We start from the raw sequence: 20,559 nt of genomic DNA on the forward strand, positions 1-20,559 counted from the left end.
ACCATGTTTTGTTTATCCATTCATCCATCAATGGACCCTTGCATTGTTTCCACCTTTTGGCTGTTGTAAATAATGCTGTTATAAAATAATAATAATAACAATGAAATAATAACTAATAATGCTATTACAAACATGGGTGTGGAAATATCTATTCAAGGCTCTGCTTCCAATTCTTTTGGGTATGAATGCAGAAGGGAATTGCTGGATTGTATGGTAATATAGTAATTTTATGTTTAATTTTTTGAGACGCTCCCATACTGTTTTCCACAGTGACTGCACCATTTTACCATCCCTTGCACAATGCACAGCATTCCAATTTCTCTACATTCTTGCCAGCACTTGCTATTTTCTGTTTTTGTTTTGTTTTAAATAACAGCCATCCTAATGGATAAGAATTGGTATCTCACTGTGGTTTGCACTTCCCTAATAATTAGTGATGTTGAGCATTTTTCATGTGCTTATTGGCCATTGGTATATCTTCTTTGGAGAAATGTCTGTTCAGGCCCTTTGCCCATCTTTTAATCAGGTTGTTTGTTTCATTGTGGGAATTCTTTATATATTCTGGATGTTAACCCCTTATCAGATATATGATTTGCAAGTATTTTTTCCCATTCCATGGGTTACCTTATCACTCTTGTTAATAATGACTTTTGTTGCACAGAAGTTTTTAATTTTGACATAGTCCAGTTTATCTATATTTTCATTTGTTGTCTGTGCTTTTTGTGTCATATCCAAGAAATCATGGCTAAATCCAACATTATGAAGATTTCCCCTATGTTTTCTTCTGAGTTTTTTTTTTCTAAACATCTTTATTGAAGTATAATTGCCTTACAATAGTGTGTTAGCTTCTGCTTTATAACAAAGTGTATCAGTTATACATATACAATATGTTCCCATATCTCTTCCCTCTTGCATCTCCCTCCCTCCCACCCTCCCCATCCCACCCCTCTAGGTGGTCACAAAGCACCGAGCTGATCTCCCTGTGCTATGCGGCTGCTTCCCACTAGCTATCTATTTTACATTTGGTAGTGTATATATGTCCATGACACTCTCTCACCCTGTCACATCTCACCCCACCCCCTCCGCATATCCTCAAGTCCATTCTCTAGTAGGTCTGTGTCTTTATTCCCGTCTTGCCACTAGGTTCTTCAGAAATGCTTTTTGTTTTAGTCATTTCGTTTGATATTGACATTGGCTAGTATATTGCTTGGTATATTACCATCTTTTGGTTTTTTGAAAAATCTTCTTTTGCCCTCATGTCTTAGATGCCTCTTTTATTTATTTATTTTTAAAAAACAATTTATGTTCTTTTTTTCTTTTTATATTTTTGGCTGCATCAGGTCTTAGTTGCGGCACGTGGGATCTTTCGTTGCGGCGCAGGCTCTTTGTTGTGGTGCGCGGGCTTCTCTCTAGTTGTGGCGCGGGCTCCAGGGTGTGTGGGCTCTGTAGTTGGGGCGCACAGGGTCCAGAGCACATGGGCTCTGTAGTTTGCGGCACGCGGGCAGGCTCTCTCTTTGAGGCTCACAATGCGGGCTTTGTTGCCCCATGGCATGTGGGATCTTAGCTCCCCAACCAGGGATCGAACCTGCGTCCCCTGCATTGGAAGGCAGATTCTTTACCACTGGACCACCAGGGAAATCCCTTAGATGCCTCTTTTCAATAGCATATAACTAGATTTTATTTTTAAATCCTGTCTGACGGTTTTTCACTTTTACCTGGAAAATTAGTTTATTTACTTTTGTAGTGATTGTTGATATAGTAGAAATAAATTGAAATATCAATATCTTATTTTGAGCTTTCTAAATGATCTGCTTTTTTCTGATTCTTTCCCTCATCCCTCTTATTTTGGATTAATTGTGGTTTTCCCCCATTCTTGGTTGGAAATTACACATTCTGTGTGTGTTGTTTTAGCTGTTATTGTACCTATTTTAACATGCATATATAGTGTAAAATGTAAGACAGTGTCATCCTTCTTACTGCTTTTCTTTTGTTTGGAAAATGTAGTTTTTTTTTGTAAAATATGTCATCTAGCATATAATGGGTTTATTATTTTTTAATGAATTAATAACTTTATAATGTTCTCAGTTTAAATTTTTAATGTTTTTTTCTTAAAGTCCAAAGGTAACTAATATCTTTACCTTCATCTTGAATGATACAAGGACCTCAGAATGCTTTAACTCTGATCACACCCCTCCCAGATTATATGCTATTATCTGGTTTTAGTTCTGGCTCTTTCTTCTCCATCCTCCTCCACATACACATACAGTAGACAATATTATTTTCTTCACAGTTGGTGTTTGTTTAGATTTGCCCACATATTTGCCAATATCTTTGCTCATCATTTGTTTTTGCATCTCAGACCTTCAATCGAGCTCGTTTTCTAGAATATTCTTTCAGTAGAATCTTTGATGGTAAACTCTGTCTTTGCCCAAAAATGTCTTTACTATGCCCTTGCTCTTGAAAATTGGTTCTACTGTGTGTAGAACTCTAGGGTGACAGTGAAGTTCTCTCAGGACATTGACAATATTGCACTGGCACCTCCTTTCCATTGTTGTCAAATCAGTCTAATTGTAGTATGTCATTTCTTTTCTCGCTGGATACTTTTTAAAAACAGCTTTGTTGAGATGTAACTCACATACCATACAGTCCACTCAAAGTAAAATCCACTGGTTTTTAGTATGTTCACAGATATGTGCAACCATGAACAGAGTCAGTTTTAGAACATTTTCATCACCTCAAAAATCTCATACCCCTTGGGAAACCAAAAAATTCGTGTGACTTGCTTTATTGTGACATTCTTTCACTTTATTAAAAAAAAAAAAACTCATACCTTTTGGCTATCACCCCCATCTTCCTATTTAGAGGTTCTTAAGCAACTCTTAATCTATTTTGTGTCTTTAGAGATTTGCCTATTCTGGACATTTCACATAAATGGAATCATACAATATGGGGTCTTTTTTTCTTTTTCTTTTCTTTTTTTCTTTTGGCTGCCCTGCGCAGCATGCAGGATCCTAGTTCCCCAACCAGAGATCAAACCCAGGCCCCCTGCAGTGGAAGCATGGAGTCTTAACCACTGGACCACCAGGGAAGTCCCTAATATGGGGTCTTTTTTGACTGGCTTCTTTTACTTAGCATAATGCTTTCAAGATTCAGCCATGTTGTCAGCATGTATTAGTACTTCATTCTTTTAACCTGTTATCTTTTTTCCATAACGTAAAATTTACCATTTTAACTATTTTAAGTGTTGTTAATTGTTATGAATTTTTAAGTGTTATGAATTTTTAAGTGTTATTAATTTTAAGTATTATTAGTTGTTATTAATTGCATTCATAATGTTGTGCAACCATCACTGCTATCTATTTTCAAAACTTTTGTATTACCATAAACAGAAACTCTCTAGCCAGTAAGCAATAACTCCCCATTCCTCCTCCATCCAGCCCCTGGGAACCTCTAATCTACTTTCTGTCTATGAATTTGCCTATTCTAGGTGCCTCATATAAGTGGAATCATCCAGTATTTGTCCTTTTGTGTCTGGCTTCTTTCACTTAGCATGTCTTCCAAGTTCATCCATGTTATAGCATGTGTCAGAACTTCATTTTTATGGCTGAATAGTATTCCATTGTATGTTTATACCACATTTTCTTTATCCATTATCTGTTGATGAACCCTTGGGTTGTTTCTACCTTTTGGCTAACATGAATAATGCTGCAGTAAACGTTGGCATGCAAGTGTCTGTACAAGTCCCTGCTTAGAATTCTTTTGGATACATACTTAGGAGTTCTTCCAGGCAGGGACTGAGCCTCTTATAACCCAGGTATTTAGTATTGTAAACTTCATAAGAGCAGACCTTTTTGTCTGTTTTATCCACTGCTTAATAAGTACTTATTTCATGAGTGAATGAATGAATAGGAACTATTCATAAATGTTTGTCAAATAATTGCAGTGTACTTGAGTAGTTTTCATGATGCTGACGAGAGAGTTTCTTGCTCAGCATGGCAGGGGGGGAAGGGGGCCTGCTTTTTTTCCTTTTCTTTTCTTTTTTTCTATCTTTTAAAAAATACTTATTGAAGTATACATACACAAAATTACTTATAAGTGATCAGCTCAATTAATTTTTATAAACCGAACATATTTGTATAAACATCACCCAGATCAAGAAATAGGGATCCTAACTTTTAAAAGCATTAAAAGTCACAACTTGGCAGGCGCCTGACTCTGTAGTGACTGAGATGTGGTGGTTAACTATTTGCCAGAAAAGCAATTGTAAAGTCTTAGATGCACATGAATTTTTCCTTTCTAGATGTGATTAAAGGAGAATGTCAGATAGAATGCTGGGGCCTAGGGTGGCACTCGTTTCATACCCAACATGATAAGCAGTATTGCTAATGATTCATATCCTAGGGATGTGAGGCAGTGAGTTTTTTTTTGTTTTTTGTTTTTTTTTACTGAAAGTTACTATGTTTTGTGTACAATGTGGCAGACTTGGTCATAACATGTATTCTTCCCTTAAAAACAAGAAGATCCTATATATAAATCCATGCTTATTACAAGTATGTTCAGTCTTTATCAACCCATTTCTAAGTAAAGGAGTGGCAATATGGAATGCTGTACTTCAAAGTTTAGAATCAAGAATACTAAAATATGAGTTTGTTTAAAGAAAATCTTTGCTTTTGTTGCCTTCTCTAGTCCTATTTAATAATTTACTTTTTCAATTTCCTAACATCTAAAGCAGGTATTGGCAAATTTTTTCTTAAAGGGCCAGGTAGTAAATATTTAGGTTTGAGTGCCATACTGTCTCTGTCACAAGTACTCACTCTGCTGGTGTAGTGCAAAAGCAGCTACAGACAATAAATACATAAATGAATGACTGTGTTCCAATAAAACTTTATTCACAATAACCAGCAGTGGGCTGGATTTGACCCACAGGTTGTTGTTTACCCATCCCTGCAATAGAGTATTATTTCCGTGTCTGATAAACAGATATTCTTAATTTAATGAACTCTAATTTATTGGGGTTTTTTTAATGTTTTATTTTATGGTTATCATTTTTTTTTTTTTTAATGAAAGTAAAACACTGCCACCCGCTGGTCCTGAAGATATTCTACTCTAGTTTTCTTCTAGAACAGGTATCAGCAAACTTCTCCTGTAAAGGGCCAGATAGTGAATATCTTAGGTTTTGCAGGCCACTCAGTCTGTGTCACAACTGCTCAGCTCTGCTGTTGTAGCGAGAAAGCAGCCATGGCCAATACATAAATGAGTGACTGCGGCTGTGTTCCAGTAAAGCTTGATTTGCAAAAACAGGTGGACTGTAGTTTGCTGACCCCTGACCTAGAATAAAACCTCAACAAATGGATGCTCAAAATGAAGTGGTATAAGGGAACCAAGGAATCATTTAGTAGTTTAACAAATTTATTATGAGATATTTGCCAAACTGAGGGCTAAATGATTAATTAAATTCTGGTATATCCACTCACTGGAATATTAAGATCATTGAAAATGATCATTTTGAAGACCAAGTAACATGGGAAAATACTTCTAAGTGGGAAATCAGGATAAAAATTTTAAGTTTGTATCTTAATAAATACGGACCTACTAGAAGGAATACATGAATTTTTGTTAGGTAGAAGAATCTTTTTCTGGTTTTCAAATTGTCTGCATTGTTGTTGTATTCCAAAAATAACTTTAAAAATGGCATAAAGGGATGCCAATTAAAACTATTGTTTTTTTTATCACTACTATGTAGTATGAAAAAGAAGCTTTGTAAAACTATTGTTCAATGAAATCCCGAAGCCTTTTTTCTTAGTATAAGATTGACATTTGAGGAAAATGCATTGTTGCCCCGGTCAAGATATATTGTCATTTTTTTTCTTTTATTTTTTATATTTTGACAGTGCCCTTATGTCTGCCATTTGTTGTATTTACTTACCAAAAAAGAGAATGGTGAGTATTTTCATTCCAGTTGTATTACATTCACTCTGTAGAATTAGCATTTGTATCCGCCTTTATAAAGTTAACTGTTAGCATTAGTTCTATGACAGGGTTTTGTGGGATTTCTTTTTAGTACTTTTATCTAAGAGCATCTGCTTAATGGCTTAACTGAACAGGGTAATTATATTCTTGATGTGTTGTAAGGAGAAGCTACATGAACAAGGTTTCTTTTTATTCTGAACCACAGACTAGTACTTCTTTTCTTTACCTTTTCTAGTCAAACCATTTCGTGTGAGAAAACTGCTTGATCTTCAGGCCAAAATGGTGAGTACTGAAAAGACCTAAAACTGGCCAGTGTACTCTGTGCTAGGTACCGAGCTAGGCTTTGGGGATGTAAAATCGAATGCATGTTTACCTTCAAGGAACTTAATTGCCTGGGGAGCTCAGTCAACAAAATAAAAAATCAGAATCAGACTGGTGTCAAGGAGGAGTGGTGATGGTGAGTAGAATTTAACTAGGCCAGGAAAGAAGAGAAGGGCACTCTTGGCAGAGGGAACAGCATGAGCAAAGCCAGGTCGATACCAAATAGCAGAAACCGTTTACAGAACTGGGTTGGTATGGCTGGAAAATAAGTGTTAGGGAGTAGTCAAAAATGACTACTTTATTTTATTAAAGTGACTAGCTTATTTATTCTGTGGCTGTGATCTAGGAAAGCATTCTTTTCTGGATACTTAAACTTCAGTATATTCCCTTACTATTATCTCTTGTCCTTACAGCTCTCTTGCATTGTTATTTCCACTATACCTGCCAGGTAACAGAAGTCTGTGAAGGTTTGGGTGTAAAACAATAGGAAGTTGTAGTGCCTGTGCCTAACTGTTGAAGCCTGCGCAACCTATGTAGAGGCATTCAAATTTCATGAAAAACACAAACACATGTGCACATGTGTGCTTCTCCGTTGTGAGGTTTCCTGTTGGTACAATTCAATGATTGTTCTTGCTTTATAGCTTCCTATTTTGGCGCTCTGGGTGCAGTATCTTCTCGTAGCTCTCTGAGGATAGTAATGGTAATGTTTTTGTCCAAGTTTAATTTTATTTCACATTAATAGAAGTTATGAAAAAGATGTACATTTTTCCGTGTTAACAGCAAAACATTTCAATGGAATAAGAAAATCTTACCATAAATAAGATCTTGTTGATTTGTATTAACTGAGACAAGTATATGTTAAAGTTAAAAAAATGACTCAGTACAGTGTCTAAAAATTTTTAACCCAGACATTAAATATATGGCTTCATTATTAATATTCTATATAGTACATTACTAAATTACCCCATTATCAATGCCTATTTATAAAGATACATTCATAAAATTGTTTTGATAAGCTGGATTTCGGTGACTTTGATCACATCCAACAATACCGAGCCTAGAAGACATAGCCATGCTCACATGTAACTGAACATGTAAAATGGTAACAGGCATAATCAGCCCATGTAAGCAAATGTATTGGGTATGTGAATTTTTGATACCTTCAGAGGCATGTGTTCCCTCTATACCCATCCGTGCCCCATAACTTCCCATCATGATGGACACAAAACAGAGAAATTGTCTTTCTGGTGGCAAGCATGAATGGTGGGAAGTGGAGCAGGCACATTGTTATCTTATATGCACCAGGCCCTTTGAGAGCAGTCTTTGGAAAAGGAAGGGGGAGTTAGGTCTCATGTTGAAGGTGGGTAAGGGTGGTTTCTGGGATTCTCCCTCTACCAGGCATGAACCTGTGTGATTTGGGCTGATTTTTTTTTTTTTTCTGTTCCGAGCTTTGTCTCTGTTTCCTCAGAGTTCCTTTCTTGTTTGTTTGGTCTTTCATGGTAGAGGCTTTTCTCAAATACCTGGTAAACCTTGTTTGCCCATATTTAATAGTAAAGCACTAAAATGGTCATTGGAAACTTGTGTACGTGAGCAGGACTTGTTCATTGTAGGATCTTGATGTTTCATTGGGGAATCCCCCAGATGATGGTGTCACTTTTCCTAAGAAATTCTCCTGGGGACTTCCCTGGTGGCGCAGTGGTTAAGAATCCGCCTGCCAATGCAGGGGACACGGGTTCGAGCCCTGGTCTGGGAAGGTACCACATGCCGCGGAGCAACTAAGCCCATGTGCCACAACTACTGAGCCCGCGTGCCTAGAGCCTGCGCACTGCAACAAAGAGTAGCCCCTGATCGCCTCAACTAGAGAAAGCCCACGTGCAGCAACGAAGACCCAATGCAGCCAAAAAATAAATAAATAAATAAAATTTAAAAAAAATTCTCCTGTTTCCTGACTAGGGGTTGTATTAGTCAGGCTTCTCCAGAGAAACAGAACCACTAGGATGTGTGTATATATAGAGAAAGATTTTTATAAGGGATTGGCTCACATGATTATAGAGACTCATAAGTCCAACATCTGCAGGGTGGGCCTGCCGGCTGGAGATCCAGGAGAGCTGATGTTCCAGTTTGAGTTCATCGGCAGTTGGCAGTCTGGTGGAGAATACTCTTGCTTGGGGGAGCTGGTCTTTTTGTTCGGTATAGGCCTTCAACTGATTGAATGAGGCCCACCCACATTATGGTGGGTAGTCTGCTTTACTCAAGAGTCCACCGATTTAAATGTTAATCTCATCAAAAACACCCTCAGAAACACCCAGAACATTTGATTTGGGCACCCCATGGCCTAGCAAAGTTGACATGTAAAATTACTTGTCACAGGGCTATAAACCTGGCTACTAGCACTCTGGGACTTAAACAGTAGAAAAGATTGGGGAAAGGTTCTGGTACACTCCCTCAGTTCTGCAAACTGTATGAGTTCATCTTTTATCTTCAGTGAGTAAAACCCTGATGTTTGCCAGTGTAGTGAAGGAATTTGGGGTTCTAACTGCTTCTTATGTAGGCTTTCAACCAGTCCTTCTGTTTTTCAGCCCTCTTGCACCTCCACTTTTCAGAGGTATCTGATCCCTCAAATTCCTGAGCCTTTCTGGGAGTTCTCAAGCATGAATCTGCTGCTTTTGAGGCTTTTTCTGTTGCTGCCTTAGCTTTCATTTTCTCTGTTCTGCCAAGTTGGTTATTGTTTGTCCATCTTCATTTGAGGTTCCGAAATCTTGTTGAGACCTCACATGTGCTATTGTCTGCCTTCTTGTTCTCTTTGAACTTGTGCTTTATGCCTTTTTCCATTCCTTTACTTTTTAGTGGGGTGTTATGAGGACCCAGAATTAAACATGTATGTTCAGTATGCCATGTTTAACTAGAAGTCTCTCTCTCTCTTTCTTTTAAGAAAGTGTTAACTTTTTAACAATAAAGATAGGTTTAGTTAACTAGACAATAAGTTCTAAAGGTCTCTCCACTCCTAAATATTTGCTCTTTCAAAAACATTCCAACTCAAAGCAAACACTCTGATACTAATTGATAATGAGTACAGAGATCAGAAGATATTTCAGCATAGATAGCCTGGGTCATTTTGGTTTTGTTATCATAAATTTAATTTCAGGAAGCTATTATAAAATAGGAATACTGTATTTCTAATCCCCATTTTCTGCCTTCCTTATTTTGTATAGTATTTGATTCAACAAAATAGTAATATAATAAAACAGTTTGGTTTCTTCCTTGGAATTTTAGTGGTATTCTTCCTCTGGATAGCTAGATATATCAAACACAGGTATCCAGCAGTAAGGACTTCTGTCATAAAATTAATGTTTTTGTAAAGACTTTTTCAGTTATATCAAGCTGTTTGACTTCTGCATACCAATTGTTAGATATCCTAGTGAATTTTCCAAGAATCATGATGCTAAGGTATTAATATTTCCTTTGCTCTGTTTTCTTGGCTTCCCTTTTTGTCCTTCCACCTTCCTGTCTAAATCAAGAATGAGTAAACTTAGAGTCCTGAGTATTATACTAGTGAGAGTAAGCCATGCTAGCAGATGTGACTGGTAAGCCTAAAGCACGGGCAGAGAAGAAGAGAGAAAATATAAGGAAGAAGTAAAATCTGGAAAAAGGTCATAAAAGAGAAGATGGCAAGTTGGCGAGGGTTGCTTTATGATAGTTGATTTAAATGTTTGAGTTTCTATTCCTTGATTTTCTATAGCATCTTCCTATAGCTATATCACATAATAAAATTAGGGTCTGAATATATGTTTAATCTTTTTATTTTATTGTTACTTTTTTTTTTCTTACTGGCCACAGAATTGAAAATTGAAAACTCTTATTTTATTTCAGGGAATGCAGCCTCATCTCCAGGCTTTGTTGTCACTATATAAATTCTTTGTTCCTACTTTGATTTCTGTATCTTTGCCTATGAGGAAGAAGGTAAGGGATTAAGGAGCAGTAAGTCATATCGAGATAGAAATATGTTGTTTTGAGTAAGTTAATTTATAGATTTGGACTAAAATGTTTATAGCATACTGTTTTAAGATCTAATATTGTGGCACTGTTTCTGAGTTTTTTTAGGGATTAGCACTTCGTTTTGATTCCATTCAATGTATTCCATTCAATGTAATAGATTCCTGATTAGAAAAAAAACTTAAATGGATTTGCATGGGTGTAAAACATTTCATAATCAATATACTTTGAATTAATGAAGAGTTTTAGGTTTTATGCTGCTCCAACTTATGGATACCTCCTCTCATGTACTTTACATTCAAATTTATAGATCTATTTTAAGAATTCAGAGAATCTGTGGAAGACAGCTCTACTTGCTGTGAGGCAAAGGAATCAGGGACTTCCTCCAGAACCTCTAAAGTTGATGTTAGCTAATGTCCATCCTGTAAAAAGAGTAAGTATCTAAAACCCCAAGTGACTTGCACAGTCTTCTTTTATTAAATTCAAACAATAACCATTCAGATGTTGGAAGAGATTATAGATATTTAAGTACATTTTAATTACCCAGTATTCTATGCAAACTATATTCAGACTCCATTCATTAAACCACCTTAACAAGTGCTTTTACACTTACAGTTTGTAATCTGCTTAGTCCATTGATAGATTGTTTTATTATCTTTCTTTTTTAGAAATGGAATTCTCACTCAGTTATACCAGTGCTAAATTCCCGTAACTACAGTAAAGAAAGTGGGAACAAGGGGATGAATCTTTCTGATTATTTCAGTAGCAATGGATCATTTCCACTGGAACAGCTTAAAAGCTTCCCTCAACTCTTACAGAACATCCATTGCTTAGAGGTATGTGACTGGACCGTGTGCTTATTTGCATTTTCCATTTGATCTTCATGGCCTTTATTTTTGTTATATATTTCCTATCTGATGATTTCCTTGTTGCTCTGATCTCCTTTTTATATACTTACAGTTGACCGATTGTTCTGTCTTTGCAGCTGCCTTCTCAGATGGGCGCAGTGCTGAACAACTCTCTGCTACTACACTATATTAACTGTGTCAGAGATGAGTCAGTCTTACTGAGGCTCTATCACTGGTTGAGTCAAACATTACAAGAAGGTAAAAATTTATACTTAGAAGTGTTAGATGAATGAAGAAGGAATAAGATGGTTTACAAATGGGTTTCTTTTAAAAGGGTGCCAACTTCTAGACAGGAGGAGCCTTCATATGCTGTAATTATTTTTCCGGTAATCATGTATTCAGAGCCTGAATGCTGCTGTTGCTGTAATTTTAAGGGGTAGTAAGAAAGGAGGTGTATTGTTAAGGAAACACTGCTGGATGGCCACCAAAACTCACTGGGTGGCTCCACTTTGATGACTGTCACAGTCCAAGGCCTCTTCATCTTTGTATGTTCAGAAACTTGCTGTTAAGCCCCCAGAACCATCAGATTAATGCTAACCAAACTCAGAGACTGTTGTGTAAGCCAGAATGTCAACTTTTTATTTCATAATAGAAGTAATTCTTTCTGGTGACCAAAATGTTCATGTTTGCCGACTAGAATAGCTCCTCTCTGCTATCAATGTATATGGGGACCACATTAGTCATCAGAAAGTTTCTTAATTATAGAACTGAAGGAAAAGGCAGTGAGGGAGTTTTTCATCCAGGCCATAGTAAAGCCTGATCATTTCATTCCTCCAAGGAGGTCGATTTCTCTAAACATAGTATTGAGTTCACCAGATTATTTCTTTCCTGGATAAGTAAATCCCGACTCTTCAAGTGTTTAAGGTCAGTTTTAGTCGGTTCCAGGATAACTCTCCTTTTCCTACTCAGTCTTTCTTTACATAGGATATGATACAGTTTGTTAGATTTCCACTAACTAAAGTTCTGCCACCCTTAGATTACCCCCAGCTCACCCTAAGTGAAGTTTAGGCATTCTCAAACTTTTAATTCATACACTTACAGTCTTTTGGATTACTGTGTGGCATAAAGCTAATCACATTCATTATATGTGACATTTACTAGTTTATTTTTTCACTGTAAGCTTTCCCCCTATATTACCAAGTTCTTGAGAAACATCACACTATCACTTCCACATATATATTATAGTCTCCAGTGTGAGTTGGCTAGGATGTATGAGACAGATAGCTTGTTTATATTTGTCATTTATTTGTCACTTTAGAGTTGTGGTGGTTATGTTTTGTGTAGTTTTTACTGTTGTACAACCGGAGCCTTATGTTTAATATTTTTGTTCTAGAATGTATTTGGTACAAGGTGAATAATTATGAACATGGAAAAGAATTTACCAACTTCCTGGACACTATCCTCAAGGCAGAATGCTTCTTACAAGTAAGATTCTGCTTGTTTCCTACACACTTCACCACTTTAAAAAAAAAATTTTATTTATTAATTTATTTATTTATTGGGCTGTGCTGGGTCTTAGTTGTGGCATGCAGGATCTTTAGTTGTAGCATGCGAACTCTTAGTTGAGGCATGTAGGATCTAGTTCCCTGACCAGGGATCGAACCCAGGCCCCCTGCATTGGGAGCATGGAGTCTTAGCCACTGGACTACCAGGGAAGTCCCACCACTTCTTAATTCATTTAGATATCCATTAAAAACCTTTTCTTTAGTGCTTGACATCTTTTGTAAACAATATCTATTCAATTCAAAATTCATTATAAATAGAGCCAAGTTGCACTGTCGTTTATCTTTGTACTGTTGGATTTGAAGAAAGAATTTGTTAAATTATGCAAATAAGAGAGAAAGGTCTAGGGAATTCCCTAGCTGTCCAGTGGTTAGGACTCCAGCGCTCTCACTGCCGAGGGCCTGGGTTCAATCCCTGGTCGGGGAACTAAAATCCCGTGAGCCCCCCATCCCCCCCAAAAAAGAGAGAAAGGTCTATAATTTAAGAGAACAAACTGAAGATGTAATTGAATACATTAAATTAATTGAATTAGCCAGTAAGATAAATCTCATAGGGTTACTACTTGTGTCCTTATAATCAACAAACATTTTTTTGATTGTCGAATATGTTCCAGCCAATTAATTATTTGGCCTGGGTAACCCTGAGTTGTACTTTTAAGCTGCCACTCAGGTATCAGCACCATCAAGAAGCCTTTACTCAGTCTGGGTTAGATGTTTGTTCTACGTGCTTCCTTAGCTCTCTGTGTTTGCCTGTATCGTGGTACTTTCAGCATCTGTTTTTCCACACATGAGCTCTGGACAGGTGGGAACAATGTCTAACTTTTCTTCATGTATGGGTGTTCAACTTGGTACCTGATACAAAAGAGATTCTCAATAAATGTTTGTTGAATAAATCTTAAGGATTTGGTGTGAAACCATTGAATTAGAAGTTGGGTGTGGATAACGGTGGTGAGGATAAAAGGATGAATTTAGGTTGATTTTTTAGATTTCCTGCTTGGGAGGATGATGATGGGAATATAAGAAAAGCAGGGTAGGAAGGAAAGATATATTTGATTTGAAAGATGCCTGTGGGATATCTAAGAGGTCCAGTAGGCAGTTAGATAATGAGTCTAGAGCTCAGGAATGAGATTTGGGCTAGAGATGCAGAAATTTAGGACTCCTCATGATATAGGTGGTGGTTTTAGCTATGTTATAGATGCGATTGTCCAGAGAATTCATGTCATGAAAAGAAGGTCCAGAATAGAGTCTTGGTGCACGCCACTATTTAAGGCTCAGGACGACAAAGTTAAAAGGGAAAACCCTGGATCTTCACTCTGATAAAAACAGAGGCAGCCTAGACATTCAGGCCTCTCCAGATGGGGCTGCCCAGAGTTTGGGTTTGGTCTATGGCCCCTAATGAAATTCCAGCCTTATTATACAACATTGTATGCACTCTATTGACTGTCATGTACTCCAAAATAATACAGTGTCATTTATCTTTAAAAATATTCCATAACTTGACTTCTTACCTTCTTTCCAATTGGTAAAGTTTTATGGTGTTTGAAAACTATGTTGATAAAGATGGTAATGTATCCAAATATTAATCATCTGATCCTTTTTATGAGAAAGTCTGGCACCTAATCCAAGGCTTTTAATTACATTTATGACAAAAAAATTAGTCTAAGGGTAAAACAACTATAGCACAAAGTAAACTGGTTGTTTCAAGAGTAATTACGGCTGAAGAGTTCCATGCAAGGTTTTACTATCAACTTGTGTTACAGGAGGGGTTTTATTCCTGTGAAGCATTCCTATATAAGAGCCTTCCTCTCTGGGATGGCTTCTGTTGTCGATCACAGTTCCTTCAACTTGTGAGCTGGATTCCTTTTAGTAGCTTCTCTGGTATGTATCATGAAAATTTGGAGTCATTTAATTCAATGTAATATTAATTAAAAGGATTGAATAACTTTTTTTATTATTTTTAGAGGTGAAACCACTTCTTTTTGACCATCTATCACGGCTCTTCTTTACATCAACTATTTATTTCAAGGTAAAAAAAAAATTGTCTTGCTTAGATTCAATAGGAAATATTAGTCTGTGGCTGGTGGTACACAGTTTCAAACCCACACTATAGCAGTGTTTTGTAACAGGAGTTGCTTGGACCTGGACTTGAGGTGCTGCATCATTCAAATCACAGTTAATGTGTAGAATCTTCTGTTTTTAAGGTTTTGTTACATGTAATTTTCCTGAACTGTAACAGATGACAAAGTGAATGAACAGGTGGCAAATGAGTATTAATAAAAACAAACTGGGAAATAACTTAAGCATACTTAGTTTGATTGTTGTGGTTGATAATTTTGTAGATGCACTTATTCATTTCTCAAATGTATATTGAGCACCCATTATGTGTTATAATATAGTCATTTTCTGCTAATAAAATTGTTCCAACCTTATATAATAAAATTAAAAGTTGTTACTATTTTGCGGTGTGCTCCAAAAAAAGACCACTGTGGCTTCCAGACTAAGTTTGAGAGCCACTTTCTTATAGAATGGTTATTCCTATTCGAAAAGAGTGACAATATAAGTAATGTTTCTTTTATAACTTTTTTTCACCTTAAATCACTTACTGTTCGCCACATTTACAGGAGAAATATATTGTCCTGGTTAGTGTTTGTCATAATCAAGTGGTACTTTATAATTACCTGTCACATTAACTGCGATTCAAGGTTTATTTATATTATTTGTAACTTTCTACCTTACCATGTCATGTCATTCATGTGACAATACACACTGCTTCTCCCAGATAACACATTTTCAGAGACTTCATTTTGCAACTTTCTGTGATTCTCTTCCGATCTTCTAATTCAGTTATTCTTTATTTCTTCTCTTATTCCACCAATCTAGAGCGCTATTTATCTGTAAATATTAGGTTAAACCATATGAATAGGTTTAACCTAATAGGTCAAAGATGTTTGACAATTGGCAGTTTCATATGTTCCAGCCTAATAAGTATATATACGTTTATACACACATGCATATATTTATATTTGAGAGTGGGGGGTGGGGAGAGGAAGGGAAACAGACAGTAGGCCAAAGACAGAAATCAAGGGAATGCTCACTGTTTAATTCTCACTGAAAAGGAGGTGTCTATGAAGGAACCTTTTCAAGAGGTATGAAAAGAACCAGGAGAACAGTAGTGCCAAAGAAACAGAGAATACAGGCTATCAAGAAGGAGTGAAGGGATAATGTTGCTACATATCCCAAGAGGGTCCAGAAAGATATGGACCAAAAAAAAGTTTCTTTTGGAATTGATAATACAGAGGTCTTGGCTACCTTTGTGAGCAGGTTCAGTGGAGTGTGGGGGTAAAAACCAAATTGTGGAGGTTGAGGAGTTGATGAGAAATGAAGACAAGACAATGAGTATTGACTGTGTTTCCAAAAGTTTGGCTAAAAAGAAGAGGTAGAGAGAGAGAGAGAGAGAGATAGCTGTAGTGGGACTTTGAATCAAGGGAAGGTTGTAATCTTCTTTGTCCCCAGAGTGAGAAAAACCTGCACATGTTTATAGATAGGATGCAAGGAGCCAGATGACAAGAGGGAGAGGTTGAAAATGGGGGAAAGATGAGGGATAATTGACAGTGCAGGGTTTCAGAAAAAGCATGAAGGTATTGGTTTAAGACTAGGTAGAGGGATTTGCTTGAATGGGTGGTAAGAGGTTGGGAGGTACTACTTATTCTCTAAGATTGGGGACGAGGACGTAGAGATAGGTGGACATGTAGATATATTTGTACAGTTTGAAGAAAGAGCAAGAAATTGAAATACTTGTGCCTAAAAATGTTAAATTTCTCAAAATAGGAAGTGCATTGTAGAGGACAGAATTGAGTAGGGGACTTCAAGACGGTGTTATGTGCTTCGCCATTAAAAAGAATGGGAGAGAGAGACAGCTAATTGAAGAGAAATATAGTAAAAGGATTATTGAGCTTCATTAAGGGCCCAGATGAAGTTGGAGACCATAACTTAGGAGTGTAGAGCTGTGCTTCTCAACCATTTTTTTTTAAGCCCATGCCCCCTTCTCATAAACCTAAGAATCTCATGCCTTCCTTTAATGTGGAGGCTGGATGGGGTAGAGTAGGTGAGTGGAGATTTTCTGAATATGTCATAGTAATATCGAATATCTTTTCAAGTGTTAAATTGACACCAAAATAGAAGATTGTTTTAGGTGATTCTAAGGTTGCTTTCAACTTGAACATATTTATAACCTGAATGTGAGATGTCAATTTCTTAAAAAAAAAGAGATATTTTTTAAATTAATTAATTTATTTATCTATTTTTGGCTGTGTTGGGTGTTCGTTGCTGCACGTGGGCTTTCTCTAGTTGCGGCGAGCTGGGGCTACTCTTCATCGCGGTGCGCGGGCTTCTCATTGTGGTGGCTTCTTTTGTTGAGGAGCACGGGCTCTAGGCGTGCAGGCTTCATTCAGTAGTTGCAGCATGTGGGCTCAGTAGTTGTGGTTTGCGGGCTCTAGAGCGCAGGCTCCGTAGTTGTGGCACACGGGCTTAGCTGCCCTGCGGCATGTGGGATCTTCCTGGACCAGGGATCGAACCCGTGTCCCCTGCATTGGCAGGTGGATTCTTAACCACTGCGCCACCAGGGAAGTCCCTAAAAAAATATTAATTGAACTGTGCTATGAAGTAGCAGTAAGCATTCTATCACTGGAGATACTCAAATATAAATAGTATCTAGACCATCATTTATTAAGGATATTTAAGAAAGGTTTTACTCAGCCGTAAAAAGAAATGAAATGGAGGTATTTGTAGTGAGGTGGATGGAGTTAGAGTCTGTCATACAGAGTGAAGTAAGTCAGAAAGAGAAAAACAAATACAGTATGCTAACACATATATATGGAATCTAAGGGAAAATAAAGGTCATGAAGAACCTAGTGGCGAGATGGGAATAAAGACACAGACCTACTAGAGAATGGACTTGAGGATATGGGGAGGGGGAGGGGTAAGACGTGACAGGGTGAGAGAGTGCAATAGACATATATACACTACCAAATGTAAAATAGCTAGCTAGTGGGAAGCAGCCGCATAGCACAGGGAGATCAGCTCGGTGCTTTGTGGCCACCTAGAGGGGTGGGATAGGGAGGGTGGGAGGGAGGCTCAAGAGGGAGAGGATATGGGGATATAGGTATACGTATAGCTGACTCACTTTGTTATACAGCAGAAACTAACACAACAATGTAAAGCAATTATACTCCAATAAAGATGTTTAAAAAAAAAAAAAGAAAGGTTTCCTGTGTTAGGTTTTAGGATGGTATGGATTGCTTTCAAATTTATAGATATTATGATTTATCCTTATAAGTGTTCCAGGCACACTTATTTCAAGACAATATTTTTTGTATATGAATGAGTCCCTGGGAAATCAAGGCAAGGCCTGACAAAGGAAAAACTATAGGATTGTTTGTTTTCCACAATCACAGAAGATAAATTTTATGACCAACAAAAAGAGTAAATTGCAGTTGTAGACACAAGGCGGAAAGGGTGGCAAACTCCTATCTGTAGCAACTTCAAAGGATCTCTGAGGGGAGCTAATAAGGGGTGAGTGATGTAATATATGTTATGAATGAATGTAATTTAGAGAGACAAGAGTCTGTTCCTCACTGATAAGCTGGGGGCAGGCTTGTAGAGAAAATGGTAAAATAAACTTGTACTTGCATTAATCTGTCTCTTGGCGACCAATTAGGTTGGAGCAGCAGCTATTGGGTTCTGAATTGAATGTGGTTATCTCCACAGTCCCTTCCACCTCTAAGCCTCTGGTTTAGTCTGTTAGTTCTCAGCACTATGGTATGTCTGATGATTTTTTTGTTTTGTGTCCACAGTGTAGTGTTCTTCAGTGTCTGAAAGAGCTACTGCAGAATTGGCTGTTGTGGCTTTCTATGGACATCCACATGAAATCTGTGATGAACAGTCCTCTGTGAGTTATCTTATAACCCTCCATAAGAGTTGATCTCTACAAAACTGTTTGCATATGGATTAATAGTGTGGCATAAAACCTAATTGCTTCATGCAAATGCTTAATTGTACTTATCTAAAAAAAATGTTTTTTGTTACTTTTCACTCTTCCCCACAATCCTGTGAGGAAGGTTAATTCTTCAAGTTTTATTCTATAAGTCAGAAAGCAACCCCCAAGCCTCTGAGTCACTTGCAAGAGTTAATATAGCAAAACATTGGCCAGCTGACGTTGGAACTTGCAACTTTGACTTCCATTCAGTTTAGCTCATTTTATAAAATGTATTCTTGCTTATATGTGAAGTCAATTTTGATGATGGCTAGGAAGATCTGTAATTTTGCTGTACAGATTTTTTTTTATGTTTCTCTGATGTATTTTGCTTATATATGTTAATTTATTTTCACTTTGTAATTAAAAAAGAGCCCTGAATTTCCATTATGTTCATTACTGTTAAATGTGAAACCTCAAAGTGAAAGTAAAAGCCTGACTGAATTTCAAGGAACTGCCTGATCAGGTGTTTTTCACTCTTTCTACCTAGAGTCTTTTGCTTCTCCTGTATTCTTTTTTAACATTAATGTTTTTTATATTATAGAAAATTACAAACATACTCAAAAGTAGAGAAAATAGTACAATTGTTACCCTTATGTACGCATCACCTGGCTTCAGCAGTTATCAACTCATGGTTAACTTTTTTTCATCTATAACACCCCTCACTTTCCTCCTCCTTTGTACTAGATATTTTTTAAGCAAAACCCAGACATCATTTCAGCTGTTGAAAGATGATACCAGTATAACACCTAAAAAGTTAATAGTTCTTAATATGTTCAAATATCTAATGGATGTTCAAATTCCCTGTATTATCAGTCACATTCTTACTTTATAAGATAAGGATCCCTTAGCTCCAACTGCAAGTAGCTGGTGGTTGGCTTAGTTAGATTAGCCCAGATCTATTTTTCTATATGTTCTTTTCCCTATAGTTGTCTCCTACTTTGTTAGGAGAATAGAAGCTTCTTGGGAGTTGCCTGGAAACTTTTTAATTCTTCGTATTCATTATTGCAGTACTACCATATATCGTGTATGTCTGATCACTTTTAGAAGGAAATGGAGCATTAGTGAGTAGTGAAAGTATCTTGTAAAGCCGTGCTTCTCAAAGTGTGGTCCCTGGACCAGCAGCATCAGCATCACCGGGGGTCTTGTAGAGATACAAATTCTCAGGTACTACCCTAGACCTACTGAAGTAAACTCTGGAGGTAGAGCCCAGAAATCTGTGTTTTAACAAATGCTTCCATAATTTTGGTGCAAGCTAAAGTTTGAGAACCACTATCATAAAGAAATTCCATTTGAACAGTTAACCTCTTCAAACACCTCAATTCTATTAAGAGTAGTATGTTTGCATTTATAATCTTTGGCCAATTTGCAGTGTAAGTCTTAGGCACCCTAATACAGGTGCTTTATAATTTCTATATTTTCTTTCTAAAAATCCTAGGATCCTTTTTAATTAGTGTCATAAACTTTGAGAGGGCATTTACAAAGGGGCTCTGCTTTCTAAAAACAAATAAATAATTGTAGGTAATTGTAGGTAACTTTGCTTGTCATAATACTACTTGGCATTATATAATATAGCTCTTAAGTTCTCAATAATTTTTCTATCTTGGAGATATGAGTGTAATGCTATGTCTCCATCATATGACCATATGCCATATGACTGTCAAAGAGGGAGTAAATTGTAGTTGTAGATCACAAGGAGAGAAGGGTGGGAAACAATTCTCAGCAGTGGCTCTCCAGGGGGCATTTTTGGTTGGCACAGTGACTGGGAAGAGGGTGCTAACATCTTTTAGTAGGTAGGAGCCAGAGGTGCTAAACGTTCTGTAGTGGGTGGGGG

At 37.1% G+C, this 20,559-nt stretch overlaps 1 protein-coding gene across 4 annotated transcripts in view; it reads left to right on the top strand.

The window, feature by feature from the left end:
* The window catches only part of CENPI (centromere protein I), a 77,012-nt gene that overhangs the window by 12,114 nt on the left and 44,339 nt on the right, over positions 1-20,559 (top strand). For all 4 annotated transcript variants that reach the window (XM_082447568.1, XM_082447569.1, XM_082447570.1 and 1 more), the window contains 10 exons: positions 5,892-5,940; positions 6,206-6,252; positions 10,162-10,251; positions 10,595-10,717; positions 10,953-11,120; positions 11,270-11,390; positions 12,526-12,617; positions 14,455-14,572; positions 14,656-14,720; positions 18,547-18,641. In XM_082447568.1, coding sequence (XP_082303694.1) covers positions 5,892-5,940; positions 6,206-6,252; positions 10,162-10,251; positions 10,595-10,717; positions 10,953-11,120; positions 11,270-11,390; positions 12,526-12,617; positions 14,455-14,572; positions 14,656-14,720; positions 18,547-18,641 — 968 coding nt within the window. The remainder of the gene's footprint in view (positions 1-5,891; positions 5,941-6,205; positions 6,253-10,161; positions 10,252-10,594; positions 10,718-10,952; positions 11,121-11,269; positions 11,391-12,525; positions 12,618-14,454; positions 14,573-14,655; positions 14,721-18,546; positions 18,642-20,559) is intronic.

The sequence above is a fragment of the Balaenoptera physalus genome (assembly GCF_965194825.1).
Source record: "Balaenoptera physalus genome assembly, chromosome: X".
NCBI lineage: Eukaryota > Metazoa > Chordata > Mammalia > Artiodactyla > Balaenopteridae > Balaenoptera > Balaenoptera physalus.